The sequence below is a fragment of the Notamacropus eugenii genome, chromosome 4 (genome assembly GCF_028372415.1).
Source record: "Notamacropus eugenii isolate mMacEug1 chromosome 4, mMacEug1.pri_v2, whole genome shotgun sequence".
NCBI classification, from domain to species: Eukaryota; Metazoa; Chordata; class Mammalia; order Diprotodontia; family Macropodidae; genus Notamacropus; species Notamacropus eugenii.
The window spans coordinates 71,393,753-71,408,152 of NC_092875.1; the positions used below are offsets into that span (position 1 = coordinate 71,393,753).

General features: G+C 45.1%; 1 protein-coding gene across 2 annotated transcripts; it reads right to left on the reverse strand.

The window, feature by feature from the left end:
• Window positions 1-172: 172 nt before the first annotated feature.
• Window positions 173-12,888, reverse strand: SIRT6 (sirtuin 6). Of its 2 annotated transcripts, XM_072601807.1 has the most exons (9): window positions 12,676-12,888; window positions 7,265-7,392; window positions 6,826-6,970; window positions 5,967-6,149; window positions 4,889-4,948; window positions 3,536-3,631; window positions 2,269-2,349; window positions 948-1,071; window positions 173-830 (listed from the first exon to the last, which is right to left on the reverse strand). In XM_072601807.1, the coding sequence occupies exons 3-9, from the start codon at window positions 6,945-6,947 to the stop codon at window positions 534-536; spliced, it is 963 nt and encodes a 320-aa protein (XP_072457908.1). In that variant the 5' UTR covers window positions 6,948-6,970; window positions 7,265-7,392; window positions 12,676-12,888; the 3' UTR covers window positions 173-533. The 2 variants fall into 2 exon arrangements, with proteins under 2 accessions (XP_072457908.1, XP_072457907.1); XM_072601806.1 differs by lacking the exon at window positions 6,826-6,970.
• Between the last annotated feature and the right edge of the window lie 1,512 nt (window positions 12,889-14,400).

Here is a 14,400-nt window from a genome sequence, read left to right on the forward strand (position 1 = left end):
AGTGACCTGCTTACTGGGCTTGATGTGGAGAGAACAGGTCCTGGCTACAGAAAGAGAGAATGGCAGAGGACTGCAGACAAAGTCTTTAGAGGGGACCAGAAGGCCTGGAAATGTTGTTTCACAAATAACATAAGGGGAATAAATTTTTATAATATATATTTAAAAAATCTAGTATGAAAAAGGAAATCAAATTTATTTAAAAGTAAAAAACCCACCCATACTTGCCCATTCCCATATAGGATCATAGTTTATGGGAACTGAAAAGATCCCTCAAGATCAGCTAGTTCAAATGTATTTTACAGATAATGAAACTATAAGGCCCAGAGGACTGCAGCAACTTTTCCAAAGTCACACAGGTTGGGATCTGAACCCAAGTCCTCTGACTCTAAGTGTAGTGCTCCTTCTATCAGGCCACACTGTCACCAGGACTGAGGGTTGGACAGGCCTGTAGATATAACTTGAATGTGTTCCCCCTTTGTACAGTGAGGGAGACTGCGGCTCAGAAAGGAGTCCACACACCATTTCAAGCCAATTCAGCTTGGCATAGGCTCCACCTTCACCCTCTTGGGCACCCGGGAGGCAGGGGGCTGCTCCCGTTTGCCACCTTGTGGTCTGTGGCGCTGGGCAGGAGGCTCTGCCTTGGGTGTTGCGGGCAGGGCTGGCAGGATAGGGGGCTCAGCCTTCACCTGTATTGGGAGGGATAGCAGGGGTGGGGCCCGTTCCACCACAAGGGGCCCCTGCCATTCAGGGATCTCCAAGCATAGGTGCTTCATGAGCTTGGCCATGACATCATCGACGTAGCCATGAATTCGAAGGTCAGCCTGGCGGTCCTGGGAGGAAAGGGGAGGCAGACCTAAGTGAAGGGCACCTGGACAGGTGAGAGCCCAGAAGGCTGCTGAGGTCAGGGACCAGACCCTCTTGTGGAATGGCTGGGGCTGAGTACTCACATGCTTGGTGGCTTGCAGATTAACTATGACCAAGCGGCCTCCTTTTCGTTTAGTGAGCAGAGGCAGGTTGCCACTGGGTCGGATCTGCAGTGATGTACCCAGAGTGATAGAGAGATCCGCATTCCTGAAAATTAAATGGGACCACCTCAATACACTCAGCTCTCTGGATCCCCTTGGATTCTTTCCTCCTTTTCCTCACAATGGTAAGACCACAGGGCTAAGGTCAGCACTACCATGTTCCCCAGGATGAAAAACAGGCCTATCGTTGCATTCTCTCTCTCCTTTCTTCCCCAAATCCAACATGGTGGAGGGAAAGAATGTCAGAACTTGGGAGTCGGAACACTGGGATTCAATGCTGACTCCCATACCAGCTAGTTTTTGTGTTTTTTCTGTTCCTTGGGTTTTTGAGCCTGAGCTACTGCATTTGTTAAATAGGAGAATAACACCGACTGGCCCTTTCAAACTCTTTTGAGGAAAGTACTCTGTGAATTTTTAATGGTCACAGAGACCTCAGTCCTGCCAATTCTAGCTCCAATCAGTCAGCTAGCATTTTTTAAGTACCTACCAAGTGCCAAGCACTGTGCTAAGTGCTACAGGTACAAAAAAAGGTAAAAGATGGTCCCTGCCCTCAGAGGAACTGAGAGTCTAACCAGGGAGACAACATGACAAACAAACTGCAGACAGGATAGATTGGAATTAATCACAGAGGGGAGCAACTAACATTGAGGGGTGCTAGGAAAGGCTCCAGGAAAGCCCAGAGGCAGGGCTGAGGACAGAGACAATTGCAGGCATGAGACACAGTCAGTGAAAATGCCTGGGAAAGGGAGGAGAGTCTAGCTCTAGAAGCAGAAAGGAGGCCAGTGTCACAGCAGTGTGTAAAAGAGGGAGGACACGGAATAAGACAACTAAAAAAGGAGGAAGGGTTCAGGTTAGAAAGGGCTCTAAAAGTCAAAAAGAGGACTCTCTATTTGATCTAGGAGGAAACAGAGTCACAAGAGTTAAATGAATAAAGTTATGTGGTCAAACTTGAATTTTAGGAAGATCCATTTGACAGCTGAGTGGAAGAATGGCTGGAGGGGGGAAACCACTCAGCAGCTATTGCAACAGTGCAGGCATGAGATGATGAGGGCCTGCCCTGGCTTGACCCTCAGAGAGAAAGGAGCCACATAGCTTATGCCTTATCCAGAAGCCTCCCAACACCTCTCTGGCTCTAGACTTTCTCCTTCTCCATTCATTCCCAAAGGTCAGAAGTACTCCCCACTACCAGTAAGTCCAGAAGAAGGAAGGACAGAGAAAGGAGATGAAAGAGGAGCAGTCAGACCTGCAGGCTTCATCAGCAAGGTTGAGGTCTCTCTCAGGCAGGGCATCTTCCCAGTCCAGAATGGTGTCCCTCAGTTCTCCCCTACAATAGACAAAGAGGAATCCCTAAGTTACTGATCACCTTAGAACAGTTGCCCATCACCCTCAAGAAAAGCCAGAATGAACTGCTTGACCTTAAGCAATCAATAGAGCATCCAGGATGAAGTCAAGTAGAACAACTGTTGGAAAGAGGGTTCTACCAACTGGACTGAGACACTTGTCCGTACAGGAGTGGCTCCGGTTAATGATAAGGCAAGCAGAATGGAAAAAATCTGAAGTCAGAAGACTTGAGTTTGGGTCTCACCTGGGCCATTTGTCCTCTGCAACTGTCGGTTGGCATGCTTTACCACTGCCTGGCTTCATGACCTTGATTAAGTCACTTCTCCTGAATCAGATGATCTTCAAAGACCCTTTCATTGCTAAACTACTATGATCCTATCCTAGGATGGCTATTCTGGCATATACAATTAGCATTATTATGTAGTTAGATCAACAAATAAGAGGGGTCTCTCCTGATATTGCTCAACAGCAGAGGTATGGAAGGGAGTATGCATTAAAAGGTAATTGGAAATGTTAACAAAATAAATAAAAATACAACATAATGTTAATTTGTGGTTTTCAAAGTCAATATGCAGCTACAGAGATCTGGTTCTATTTGAGTTTGACCAACTTATTAGAAACATACTGTAAGACTTCAGAGTATTATTCTCCTACTACAATTCTCTGAAGTGGCAAGGAGTACAAGTAGAACATAAGGTCCTGTTGCCTTTGCCTTACCAGAACCACAAATAGTGCCTGCTTAGCACATGGTAGCACTTAGTAAATGCTTGCTGATGAAATGGAGGAGACCCTGGCAGAGCTCCAGATCCAGCCCATGCTAGAAAGGCTCTGACAAGTGACCCCTGGGAGCAGACTCTGGGCCTGCCTAACAGCTGCCCTTTCCAGGCTGACCACTTCGTTACCAAACCCTCATGAGGTCAGGGAGTATAAGGACAACGAATTCTCTTTTACATATGAGGAGACTGAAACACAGAAAAGTGCTATGCCACAGCTGAGCTGACGTAAGCAGTGAATCACAGACTCAGGAGCTTAGATCTCGCACCAGAAGAACCTCAGAGGCAGCTCATCCAACCCCTCATTTTACAGATTGGAAACTGAGGAGAAGGAAGCAGAAAAGACTAGAACAGATGTTCTCTAACTTTGGTTTCCCAAGGTCACGAGTCACTCACCTGCAGGCCCGGAGACCTCGGGCCTTTGCCACGGTGCACAGGCGTCCCGTTGCCTTGAGGCCCATGCTGCCTACCACCACATCACGTACATACTGCCTAAAGAGGAGAGTCCGAGAATGAGAAAGGAGAAAGAGGAGACCAAGAGAGGGCGGGTGGATCTGGATGTGAATGTGGTGGATTTCCTTCAGATACACTCATCCCTATAGCAATAGCCCCTGACAGATCTCTCCATGATATCAAGTTTACTACCTGAGCAGCTGACACGTAAAGCCTTATCCCTCTTCCATCACTAGGTCCCACAGGGGTTGGCAGAGCTCCTCTCGCAAGGATGGCTTCAATAAATCAAATTTTATGTGATAAAACTATAGTTTCCCATTACTCTCATTAATATAATCCTTACTTTTAAAATTAACTTTATATTATAAACTTAACCACCAACAAAACTTATTTTCCTATCTTTTTGAGTAAACTGCAATCTTATCCAGAAAGTTGGGCATTTCCCCCTACAGGATGCATCCTACAACTCATCTGTGCCCTCTAAAATTATAAATAAGCCTGGTATATTGTCAAACGCCTTGAGGGTTAGGCTGAGCTCAGGAATTCTGAGTTGCACTGAGTGGTCCGTCCTGAGTGGCCCAGGACAGGAGAGCCACCAAGATGCCTAAGGAGGGGTGAACCAACTAGGTCAGAAATGACACAGGTTTAAGTGTCTGGGCCAATCAGGATTGGCATCAGGCCTATGAGTGACCTGGGCAAGATAGGGAAAGCTAGCTTCTAAATAAATAAACAGATAAAGAAATAAATAAAATAACAAATAAAACCATAAACTCCAAACTATTTGTAGAGTCTTAACCTCTCTGGGTTTCCATTTCTTTCTCTGTAAAATGAAGAAGTTGGACTGCCTGATCCCTGAGGCACCTCCTCTGATCCTACCATCTTATTTGCTGTTCTGTCTCCTTCCAACTTTTGTTAATGTGTACATTATCAGATATTAACGCTGTTATTCCTAATTCACACTGTAGAAAGTTTTATGCAGGATAGTACTGGGGCAAATTACGTTAACCAATTAAAGATGTCCCTTCACCAGGAGCTCTATTAGACACTTCCTCCTTAGGAAAATCCAATCTGCCTTACATAGCTTTAATATGTAGTCCCTTCTTTAGCTCAGAATCCTTCAGCAGGTTCCGGCTTGCCTGTGTTCATGGCTTAGGGAAGGGGTAGGCCCAACACAGCTGAGAGGCCCTTGGGCTCTGCTCATGGAACTTGACTATCCTCCTCCCCCAGAGCTTCTTCACCAATCCCTGCCCGCTCCCCATCTCCCACCTTCCATCCCCAGATATATGGAGTACTCACGTCTTACACTTGGCACATTCTTCCACAAACATGTTCCCGTGGAGCTCAGCCAGTTTGTCCCTGCAGAAAGGATGAAGGGTGGTGGATCTGACCTTAAAGATAATCCTTTCCTGGCCTTCATGGTTCAGGGTACTCTACTACTGAGAGTCCAAAGACCTTAGTTAGAGTCTGGGCCTTGCCTGTGACCTTGGGTAAGTCACTTTCCCTCAGTTTCAGTTTCCCGGTCCACAAAATAGGAGTTCTATATAACTCTTGCTCCTTCTTCTCCCAGGGATTTAGAAAATGGATATGGAAAGCTACAAGTGTTATAACAATATAAAAGCTTATTACTAGAATTATTCCAAAGGGTGGGAGGCCCCTCAGATGTACAAAAGGATTGAGAACTATTATGTTATAGGTGGTTCTAAGGAGAGAGCTCCTTCATCATACCAGCCTTTTAAGGAAGTCTGGGGCAGTTGACCCTCTCAGGCAGGCCCACTGTCCATAGAAATCATGTGACTAACTTTTAAGCTGGCTCTGACATAGTAAGAATTTTCCCCCAGATTCACTCTATTTTGCTTTTCATAGGTCTTCTCACACACCAAACACAAAGCCCTCTCCTTCCTCCATAGAAAGCTTTTAGCTATTTCAAACTCCAGTTTAACAGAAGTATAGCATTAATTCCTGTTCAATGGAAAAAGAATCCCCTCAGGCCAGACTGTGTTTGAGGAGGTTATAACTGACAGTAATAGTGCCTTAAACAAAAAAAGTGTCCCTCAAACTCCAGCCAAAAGACATGAGCTGAAAGAGGCAATCTGAAGTCCTGTCCCAGGCTGGAAGAATGATGAAGGGGTCCTTATTCTCCTAAAGGCCCCAGCATTAGAAAAGAGTGAGGCTACAAAGTGTCAGAGAGATGCCAGAGGGTCCCTGGCAAAATGAGGAAATGGAGGTAGATAGGAGAGGGATCTGGACCCTGGACTTGCCTTGGCACTGGATTCCAAAGAGAATATTCTTGTTTGCAGGGTTCAAAGATGGGATGATGTAGGGAGGATAGGTTGAAAGTATGGGGGAAATCTATGGACAGAGGAAAAAAAAGTACCTGGGGAAGCCGGAGCGCACATGCAATCCATCTACATTCTGGCTCACCAGGAACTTCAAGATACCCACTCGCTCCAGTTGTAGCAGGGCCATGTGGGTCTTAGAAGGCCGGGCACTCTCAAACGTTATGTCAAACTTGGGTGCCAGGCCCTGTTCCTCCATGGTCCACACACCCTGGGGGCCCCTGGAGTGAAAAAAAGGAAGGACAGAAGACGCTCAGCTGAGGGATCGCTTGTCACTTGCACCTTTCCTTAATTCCTGGTTGTGAATCTAGCTTCCCTGACTCCACTATGAGCTCCTAGAAGAGAGAAATTTGGCTGATCCTTCACTCCTCACATCTTATGCAAAAAACATTTCTTTAGCATTTTCTACAGGTTTTTCTTTTGTAACAAAAATTATAGTCTGGAAAAATAAATTCCTTAGTGTCCATATCCAAAAACTTTCTATAGATGTAGAATGTGAATTCCTCACAACAACCCTATGAAGTAGACAGTGCAAGAATTATTATCCACATTTTACACATTAGAAAACTAAAGCTAAGTGATTTGCCCAGTATCCCACAGACAGTGAGTGTCAGAGGAGGACTCAAATCTAGATATGCTAATGCCCAAACCAGTCCACTCCCTCCTATACGTAGCTGCCATCAAGGAGCAGTAAGTCAGAAAGCTTGAGTTTAAGTCCCAACTCTGATACTTATAGGTGTATTATCTGGAGAATCAGAAAACCACAGACATGGAAGGGAGCTAAGAAGCCATATCATCTAAATTCCCACACTGTGCAGAATTCTCCTCTTTAAGATTCCCAAATGGCCATTATACAACTTTTGCTCAAACGATTTTCAGTGATGGGCAGTTTGTTACCTTTGAAGACAGCCCAGTCTGCTATTCCTCATTAGGAAGTTTTTCCTTATATTGAAACACAATCTAGCTACTAGTCCTTGCATGGCACCTTCTGCCCAGTCTGGCCACCCTCTGCTAGACATACTTCAGCTTGTCAATGTCCTTCCTAAAATATAGTACACAGAAGCAAGCATATACTTAAGAGCAAAACAGTATTTAGACTGATTTGGGAAGAAACAAACAAAAACCAAGAAAGACTGACTTTTCAGTCTGCTGTCTCATCAGTCTCCTTCCCACCCGGAGCTCTTTGCATAGAGTCAATTCAATGATCACTCATGGAGGAACACCCAACAAGGACCACTTAGAAGGATGAATTTGGAAGGGGCAAAGGGTTCAGATCTTATCCTAGGCAGCAAGTCCCAGGTTACTGTGACCAGCTGGCAGTGCTGGCCCCCCTCACCTGAAGTCTGGGATGCCTGAGGACGTGCTGATACCTGCACCTGTGTGAAACACCACGTTGGAAGATCTCTGAATCATCTGGGCCAGCTCCCATACTTTCCTGTCTAGCTCTTCAGGGGGGTCGAAGATCTATGGACAAAAAAAGGACCAGGAAGCTATTAGAGTATCTTCAAGGGAAAAGAAATGCCAATCAATCTGCTTTCAGGAAGGGTTTCACCCACATGCCCAGATTATGGCAGGCCATTGGCTAGGAAGTATACACTTACTCAAGTGTATCTTGAGTAAGCATTGCTAAAGAACTGAATTGGGCCCAGGATTGACTAGCAGAAAGAGAGTGGACTGGATTGCATTTGTGTGGTTCCTCAATGATGCCAACATGTTCCATGTCACAAATGTCCATTTCTAAACCTAACATTTTCCCTGTGAAGCTATAAGCCTTCAGACAACATGAACCGCAACCTTGGAAAAAAATTAGGATTACAGGTGACCCCAAAGTCAATGGAAACATAGTGGGTTTAAATAAAGAGTAACACATTACCAAGAATGAATGACATTTACGAGCAGAAACAGCAGTGGGGTAGTTATTTAGAAAGACTAAGGGATGGTGAACCTGAGACATCAGTATCCACAAGATATTCAAAGAACCAGAGAAAATATCCATATAGGAAATGTGTTTTGCCTGACTACAGATGTATAACCTAGGTCAAATTGCTTTGCTTGCCTTCTTAGTTGGGGGAGGGGGGGAGGGAGAGGAGGGATGAATGGATAGAATTTGGAACTCAAAATTTAAAAAATCACGTTAAAATTGTTTTTACATGTAATTGAGGTAAAAGTAAAATATATTAAGTTTTAAAAAAAGAAAATATCCATATATCAAGCTGGACAGATCCACTATGGAGGATTTATGAAAAGACCAGGACCTATAGCCCAAAATAAAAAAGGCCCAAGGAGTTGTGAGATACACTGACAAAAGAAATATCTACATTAAGGAGATAACAGCTTTACTTCCTATCCTTTTCCTATCTCCAGAGAGGCTGACCACCTGCTCCCACCCACCACACTTCCTTTGGTAAAAGGCTCCAGCAGTTCACAATCAGGTTAGTGCAACAGCTAATCCTATGGTTTCCCCAAGGCACTTGTTTCATTTTCTGTCTTAGCTGAGCTGGTCAGGCCTTCTCCATTTTATACATACAGAGACTACTTTTGTACTTGAAGTGACTGACCCTCAAATCCAGATTTGTTTCTTTTTTCAACCTGGATTTCAGAAAGCATATCTCCTGGAATTCTCCTACCAGACTATAAGCTTCTGGAAGGCAGGAATAACAACTGATTTATTTTGTATCTTCCTCAGGGTCAAGCACAGAGCTTTGTACATAGCAAATGGTGACAGGTTAAATAAATGAATCTTTTGGGAATTTGGAAAAGGTGTGGTTTAAAGAATCGGTGATTTAAAGCTGGAACGGACCTTAAAGGCCACTGAGTCCAATCTCCTCATTTTTACAGGTAAGGAGGCTGGGGCAAAGAAAGGTTAACTAACTTGCCCAGGGTTGCACAGCAAGTGAGTGTCTGAGGCATAATTTGAACTCTGGTCTTCCTGATCCCAGATCTATTACTCCACTCTCAGATTTCATGGAATCTGTTCCATCTCTCCGGAGTCAAGCTCAGGGAGCTCCATAAATATGAGTGGAACAACGATGGCTCACATTTACATAGCAATTGATGTTTACAAAGTACTATCCCCACAAAAAGCCTATGAAACAGGTAGTACTAGAATGATCATCTCCATTTTACAGAGGAATAAACTGAGGCTGAGAGGGTTAAGGGCCTTACTTATCCCCAAACACAACTCACAAAAGTCGGTTTACCCCTTTGAGCTTGAGGTTCCTCAACTGAGGAGGAAGGCTAATAAGAGTGTGATGAAGCACACACACACACACTCCAGTCATCCTTCCACTCTACCACATTTATTCCTGAAAGAAAAGTGAAATTGGCATCCTTCTTTCAAATATTTATTAAACCCCTACCATTTGCAAGACGCTGTGCTCCACAAAGGGAACATAAACAAATGTACTTCCAGTACATTTTATTTTAATGTTTTGTGTTCAGGGTGTTTTCTCCTTTCAGTTACTACCTAGCTGGTTTGTTTCCATCCAGAAGGCTGTGATGGTGATGTCTGTGTCAGAGAGAGAGGAGCATCTTCCTTGAGGAGAAAAGTATATGAGCTCAGGACTCCAGGAGAGAGAAGACAAGAGGAGATGGAAGAGTGATTAACATCAAACTAGTGGGATCCTAACTGGAGTTCATCTAAGTCATGGAAGTAATCATTCATTAGCCTTTCTCTGCTCCCACAGGGTTGGCTGCCATCACATCTTGAATCTAGTTCCAGAGTTGACATTTTTTGTAAAGCTAGAACTTGAAGGGAAGATGAACCGCACATCTGCCTAGAATATATAGAATATACAAATAGTTCATGTGAAACAGTCCTGGGAATGTTTGGGGACTAAAAGCTCAAAAGATCTCTCCTCCCACCACCATGTACGCATCCTACGTCACAGTGTCCAAAACAAGGTAAGAGTCCCCCTGTTCCCTACCCTAGTCAAGTCACAACTAGAATATCGTGTTCACTTCTGGACATCAGATTTTAGGAAGAAAAGTAGGCTAAACAAGATCCAGTGGAGGATAACCAGAAAATGAAGGGCCTCGAGATCTTGTGATGGGAGGATCGGATGAAGTGGGATGGTTAGACTGGAGAAGACCTAACGGAGGAGGCCATGATAGCTAACTTCAAATATCTGAAGGGACTGCATGTGGAAGAGAAATTAAATTTGTTCTGCTTAAAACCATTAGACCAGTATAAGAACAAGAAATCCGAGATGCAGAAGGGCAGGTTTTAATTCTAGTTAACAACTTCTTTCTTACAGATTTTGTTTGAATCTACCCATTCCACTGGGGGGAAGTCTTCACGTACTTGGGGCAGATACTCCCCTAACTCACCAACAGTTTGAGGCCTGTCAGTTACCCTTAGCCTGGTTCAGCCCATCTGCTGGGGTGTGGCTACTAATGCTACATACAGCTCCTTGGAGCTGCAGGTCAGAGTTGAGTGAGACGTAGACACCAAAGGAAAATGAGCAGGCCTGAAAAGGGCTCAGCAAACCCTCACACCAGTGGTGTTGGTTCCCCATGAACACCCCATACAAATAAGATAAAATACTTAGCACAGTGCCTGGCACAAAGCAGACCCTTTATAAATATTAGCTATTATTATTATTAGAAGGTAGGGTTCAACTTTACCAGAAGTCTTCAATTAAAGACTAAGTGATTACTTGGTGAAGGTGTGTTTTTCAGGATTCTTAGCCACGTACAGATGGATTAGATGGCCTACAAGACCTCTTACAACTAAGAAATACTGGGATTCTGGGAAGGTAACATTTTGATAGGCACAGGATCTGAACCTGCATCTTTTCCAAACTCCTTAATTTGAAGCAAAGGAAAATAAGGTCCTGAGAGGATAAATGACTTGTTTTAGGTAGCAAAAAAGGCAGTAAAAAGCAGAACTGAGATTAAAATTCAGGTCCTTTGACTATCTAGTGGGCTCTCAAGACTATCCTAACTCCTGGGCTTTAAAAGAGAAGTAAAAATCCAGCCAGAGAATTACTGGGACACTGTCTCATTTTACACAGGAGGCCTTCTAAATTCTTTGGTTCATTCCATGTTTTAGGTTCTCTACAGCACTTACTTGCTTTACATCTCCTTTCAACTCTGACATTCTGTGTTCTAGTGTGCTGTTATCTCCAGCAAATGATGGGCACTCATATCTGTCTTGTCCCACAAAATGCCTCTCTTCGTATTCTGATGTAGATATTATAAACATATATACATTCATACACACAAATATTCACACATACACACAAAGGTGAGATATGAGATATATGTATATGTATACACACACACACACATATGTACATCTACATCTATCTCTTTAAAGGCCAACCTCAAGTTCTATTTAAGATCTTTCCAAACCAGCCAGTTCTCACTCATCAACAAATACTAAGCACCATCTTTGTACAGGGCCGCATGTGTGCTTAGTTTAGTTTAGACATGTTGTCTCTTGCCTCATTCCCCTGCCCCCAAACAGAATGTAAGATCTTTGACTGTCATGCCTGGAACATAGAAGGCACTTGATAAATGCTTACGGATTGGTTGAAATAATAATGAAACAAAGTCTGATAGAATGAGATGGCTTCCTGCTGAAGAAACACATAAAAGAGTCTAAAACCTTCAGCATTTTGTCTTAGGGAAAAGAACAAAAATACAAACATATTCCTGTTACCTCTTTCAGGTTTCCCAAATGCCCTCCTCGCAACAATGCTATAAAACAGTAGCAGTCCATTTTACCAAAGAGGAGATTAAGACTTTGAGAGATTAAGTTGGGAAACACATCTGGATAAGAGCATGCTGAACTTGGAGTGAGAAGACTTGAATTCAAATCCACCCTCAGCCTCTTCCTAACTGCATGACTAGGCAAATTACTTAACCTCTGTCTGCCTAAGCTTTGCCAGCTCCAAAAATGGGGATAATAATAGCACAGACAAATAATAGCAGCTATCTCCCAGAGTCGCTGGGAGGATAAAATAACATAGGCACAGCACTTTGCCAACTTTAAAGTGCTACACAAATGCTGGTTGTCATTGAGCGCCCTGAGCAGGGTCCTGGCTTCCCTCAAGACCCAGCTGATTCTCCAGCTTCTGGGAGAAGTCTTTCTGATCCCCGTTAAAACGAAGGCCTTCCTTCTATTGATCATCTCCAATTATACATATACATAGATATGGATATACACACATATAGCTATACACACATATATACACACATAATACATACATGCACACACATCATCTACACGTATATAGACATATATCTCCTTTCTCATTGCTTTTCCTGGCATCTCCCCTATTGCAATGGGCGCATCTTGGGAGCGGGTGGGAACAGTCTTTTGCTCTGTGCACAGCGCCTGGCACACAGCAGGCGCTTAATAAATACGTTCTGACTGACCCAGGCATCCGAGCTGGATTCAAACCAGGTTCTCCCCCGCCCCCTTCTAATTCCAGCAGTTTGGGTTTTTTAGGGGGGAGGGGGAGGGACCATTCATGCCCACCCCCCTACACACACAAAGCAATGCACGGCGAGAGAACACGGGGTGCCCCCACCCCCAGTCTCCTTCCCCCAAGGACACGGATGGAGGGGGCCTCTAGGCTGGGCAAAGGGTGGGAGCCCCGGGGTCGGTCCATCCCGAGGGCAGCAATGGGGGAAGGGCCCCAGGGCAGGAGGCCCGGCCCCAGGCGGCGCCCTGAAGGGCCGCCCCCAGCCGGTCCGCATGCCGGGGGAGGGATGGCGGGGACCCCGGCCCGGTCTCACCTCGGGGAGCCCGCACTTGCCCTTATCCGCATAAGGCGAGAGCCCGGCCGCGTAGTTCACCGACATCGTCGCCCAGGCCGCGGCCCGGCCCGGCCCGGAGGCCCCCTGCCCCCAGGCCCTGCAGGTTCAATAAAGTTTTGCTTGTTGAGGATGCTTTCTCGGGAAACTCTCCAGCTGGGGCGCAGCCGCGAGCCGGGAGAAAGGCTGGGAGAAGCGTCGGCGCCTGGAGGCGGGGGTTTTAAGTGTCCGCACCTGCGCAGTAACGGGAGTGGGAACGACCCGCCTACGGCCATCTTAACTCCTGGCAAGCCCGGCCCTTTGAGAGCTGAACTATGGGCGAGGGAGGGGGAGGGGAGCCCAAGGGAGTAGTGAGCATGCGTGGCCGAGTGCCTCTCCTTCTCCTGGGATCAGATGTCACCCTTAACTCTTAAAAGAGCACCATCTATGTAGCGCTTTAAGATCGGCAAAGCCGGCGTCCCCACTCCCTTCCCCTATTTAATTTTCCTTAGGGGACTGCTATAATGTTGCTAAATTTGGAGTCAGGAGAATCGGATTGGTCAATTTTCTGAACCTTAGTTTCCACCTCTGAAAAATGGATCTCGCACTAAAGTGGAGGTGGTTTCCATTGGATCACGTGTGCAGCTTGGGGTTCGGCTTCCTTATCTGTAAAGTAGAGAGGGTGACGGAAATGCCTGCTGTGGTGCAAGGGCAGGAACCACCGTCCTCCCTGACACACCCAGACTGGGTGCTCCTGGCCAAGTCACCTACCTCTCAGCGCATCCAGCAAGGCTCTGAGTTATACTTGTGTACAGCACCGAGTGTTATTATGAATAATGGAGCAGCTGCCCCATGGCACAGCACTTTATACATCATTTCTGACCCCCTCCTCACCCCCAAATTCAAGGCAATAAATTCCAGAAGCCAGGAGACATTTAATCTAACCCATAACTGCCTAAGAATCTATGATATTGCTAACAAGGGGTCACCTTTGTAGCAACACTTTCTGGGCAATTGCTAAAAATCAACCTCTCTGACTTCCGCCCATTTGTCAACCTTAAACAGAGGTTTGGTCTAAAATAAACAAACAGAATCAGATTGTACACATGCTATTTATTCTCTTTAAGACAAAGAACCATACCTGTGTGAGAAGTCAGAGTAATTCTGAACTCAAAGAAATGGTATTTTGAAGGGGACTTTTATGCACTCAGAGCAAGTCCCCTTTCCCTCCTGACTCAGGATGCCTGTGTCAGTTAAAATTGTATTCTCTATATGTGTCAGCCATAATGGAAAAAACAGGAATGTCTTCATAGAACCATAGGTCCATAAAGCAATAAGAGAGGTCCCGTAGGGTCAATTGAAATTATCACTCCAGGAGGAGGCCAGGATGTCTGGGTTCTTGTCATAAACAAGGAAAGACGGGTGCTGTTATTCAAGATAGTGTCTTTAACAAGGGACAGTCATAAAATAATAAGATAAAGGAAATGGCTAGTAGGCCTGGTCCTTGTTGGAAGAATGTTCCCCGGCAGCTAAATCCAGAAGGTTCACTCAGAGAGCACCCAAAGCATGTCTGTTGTGCCAACCAGAGTGACTTTTTTGATTGGTTAGTCCATGTTTTGGCCCTCTTTGTGTGGTTTGGGAAGGAGGGGGGCCTCAGATGAGCCTCACATTGTAAGTTGACTCCTACACATGAAAGCCCTTCCAACTTGAAGATAAGGAGCACCTATG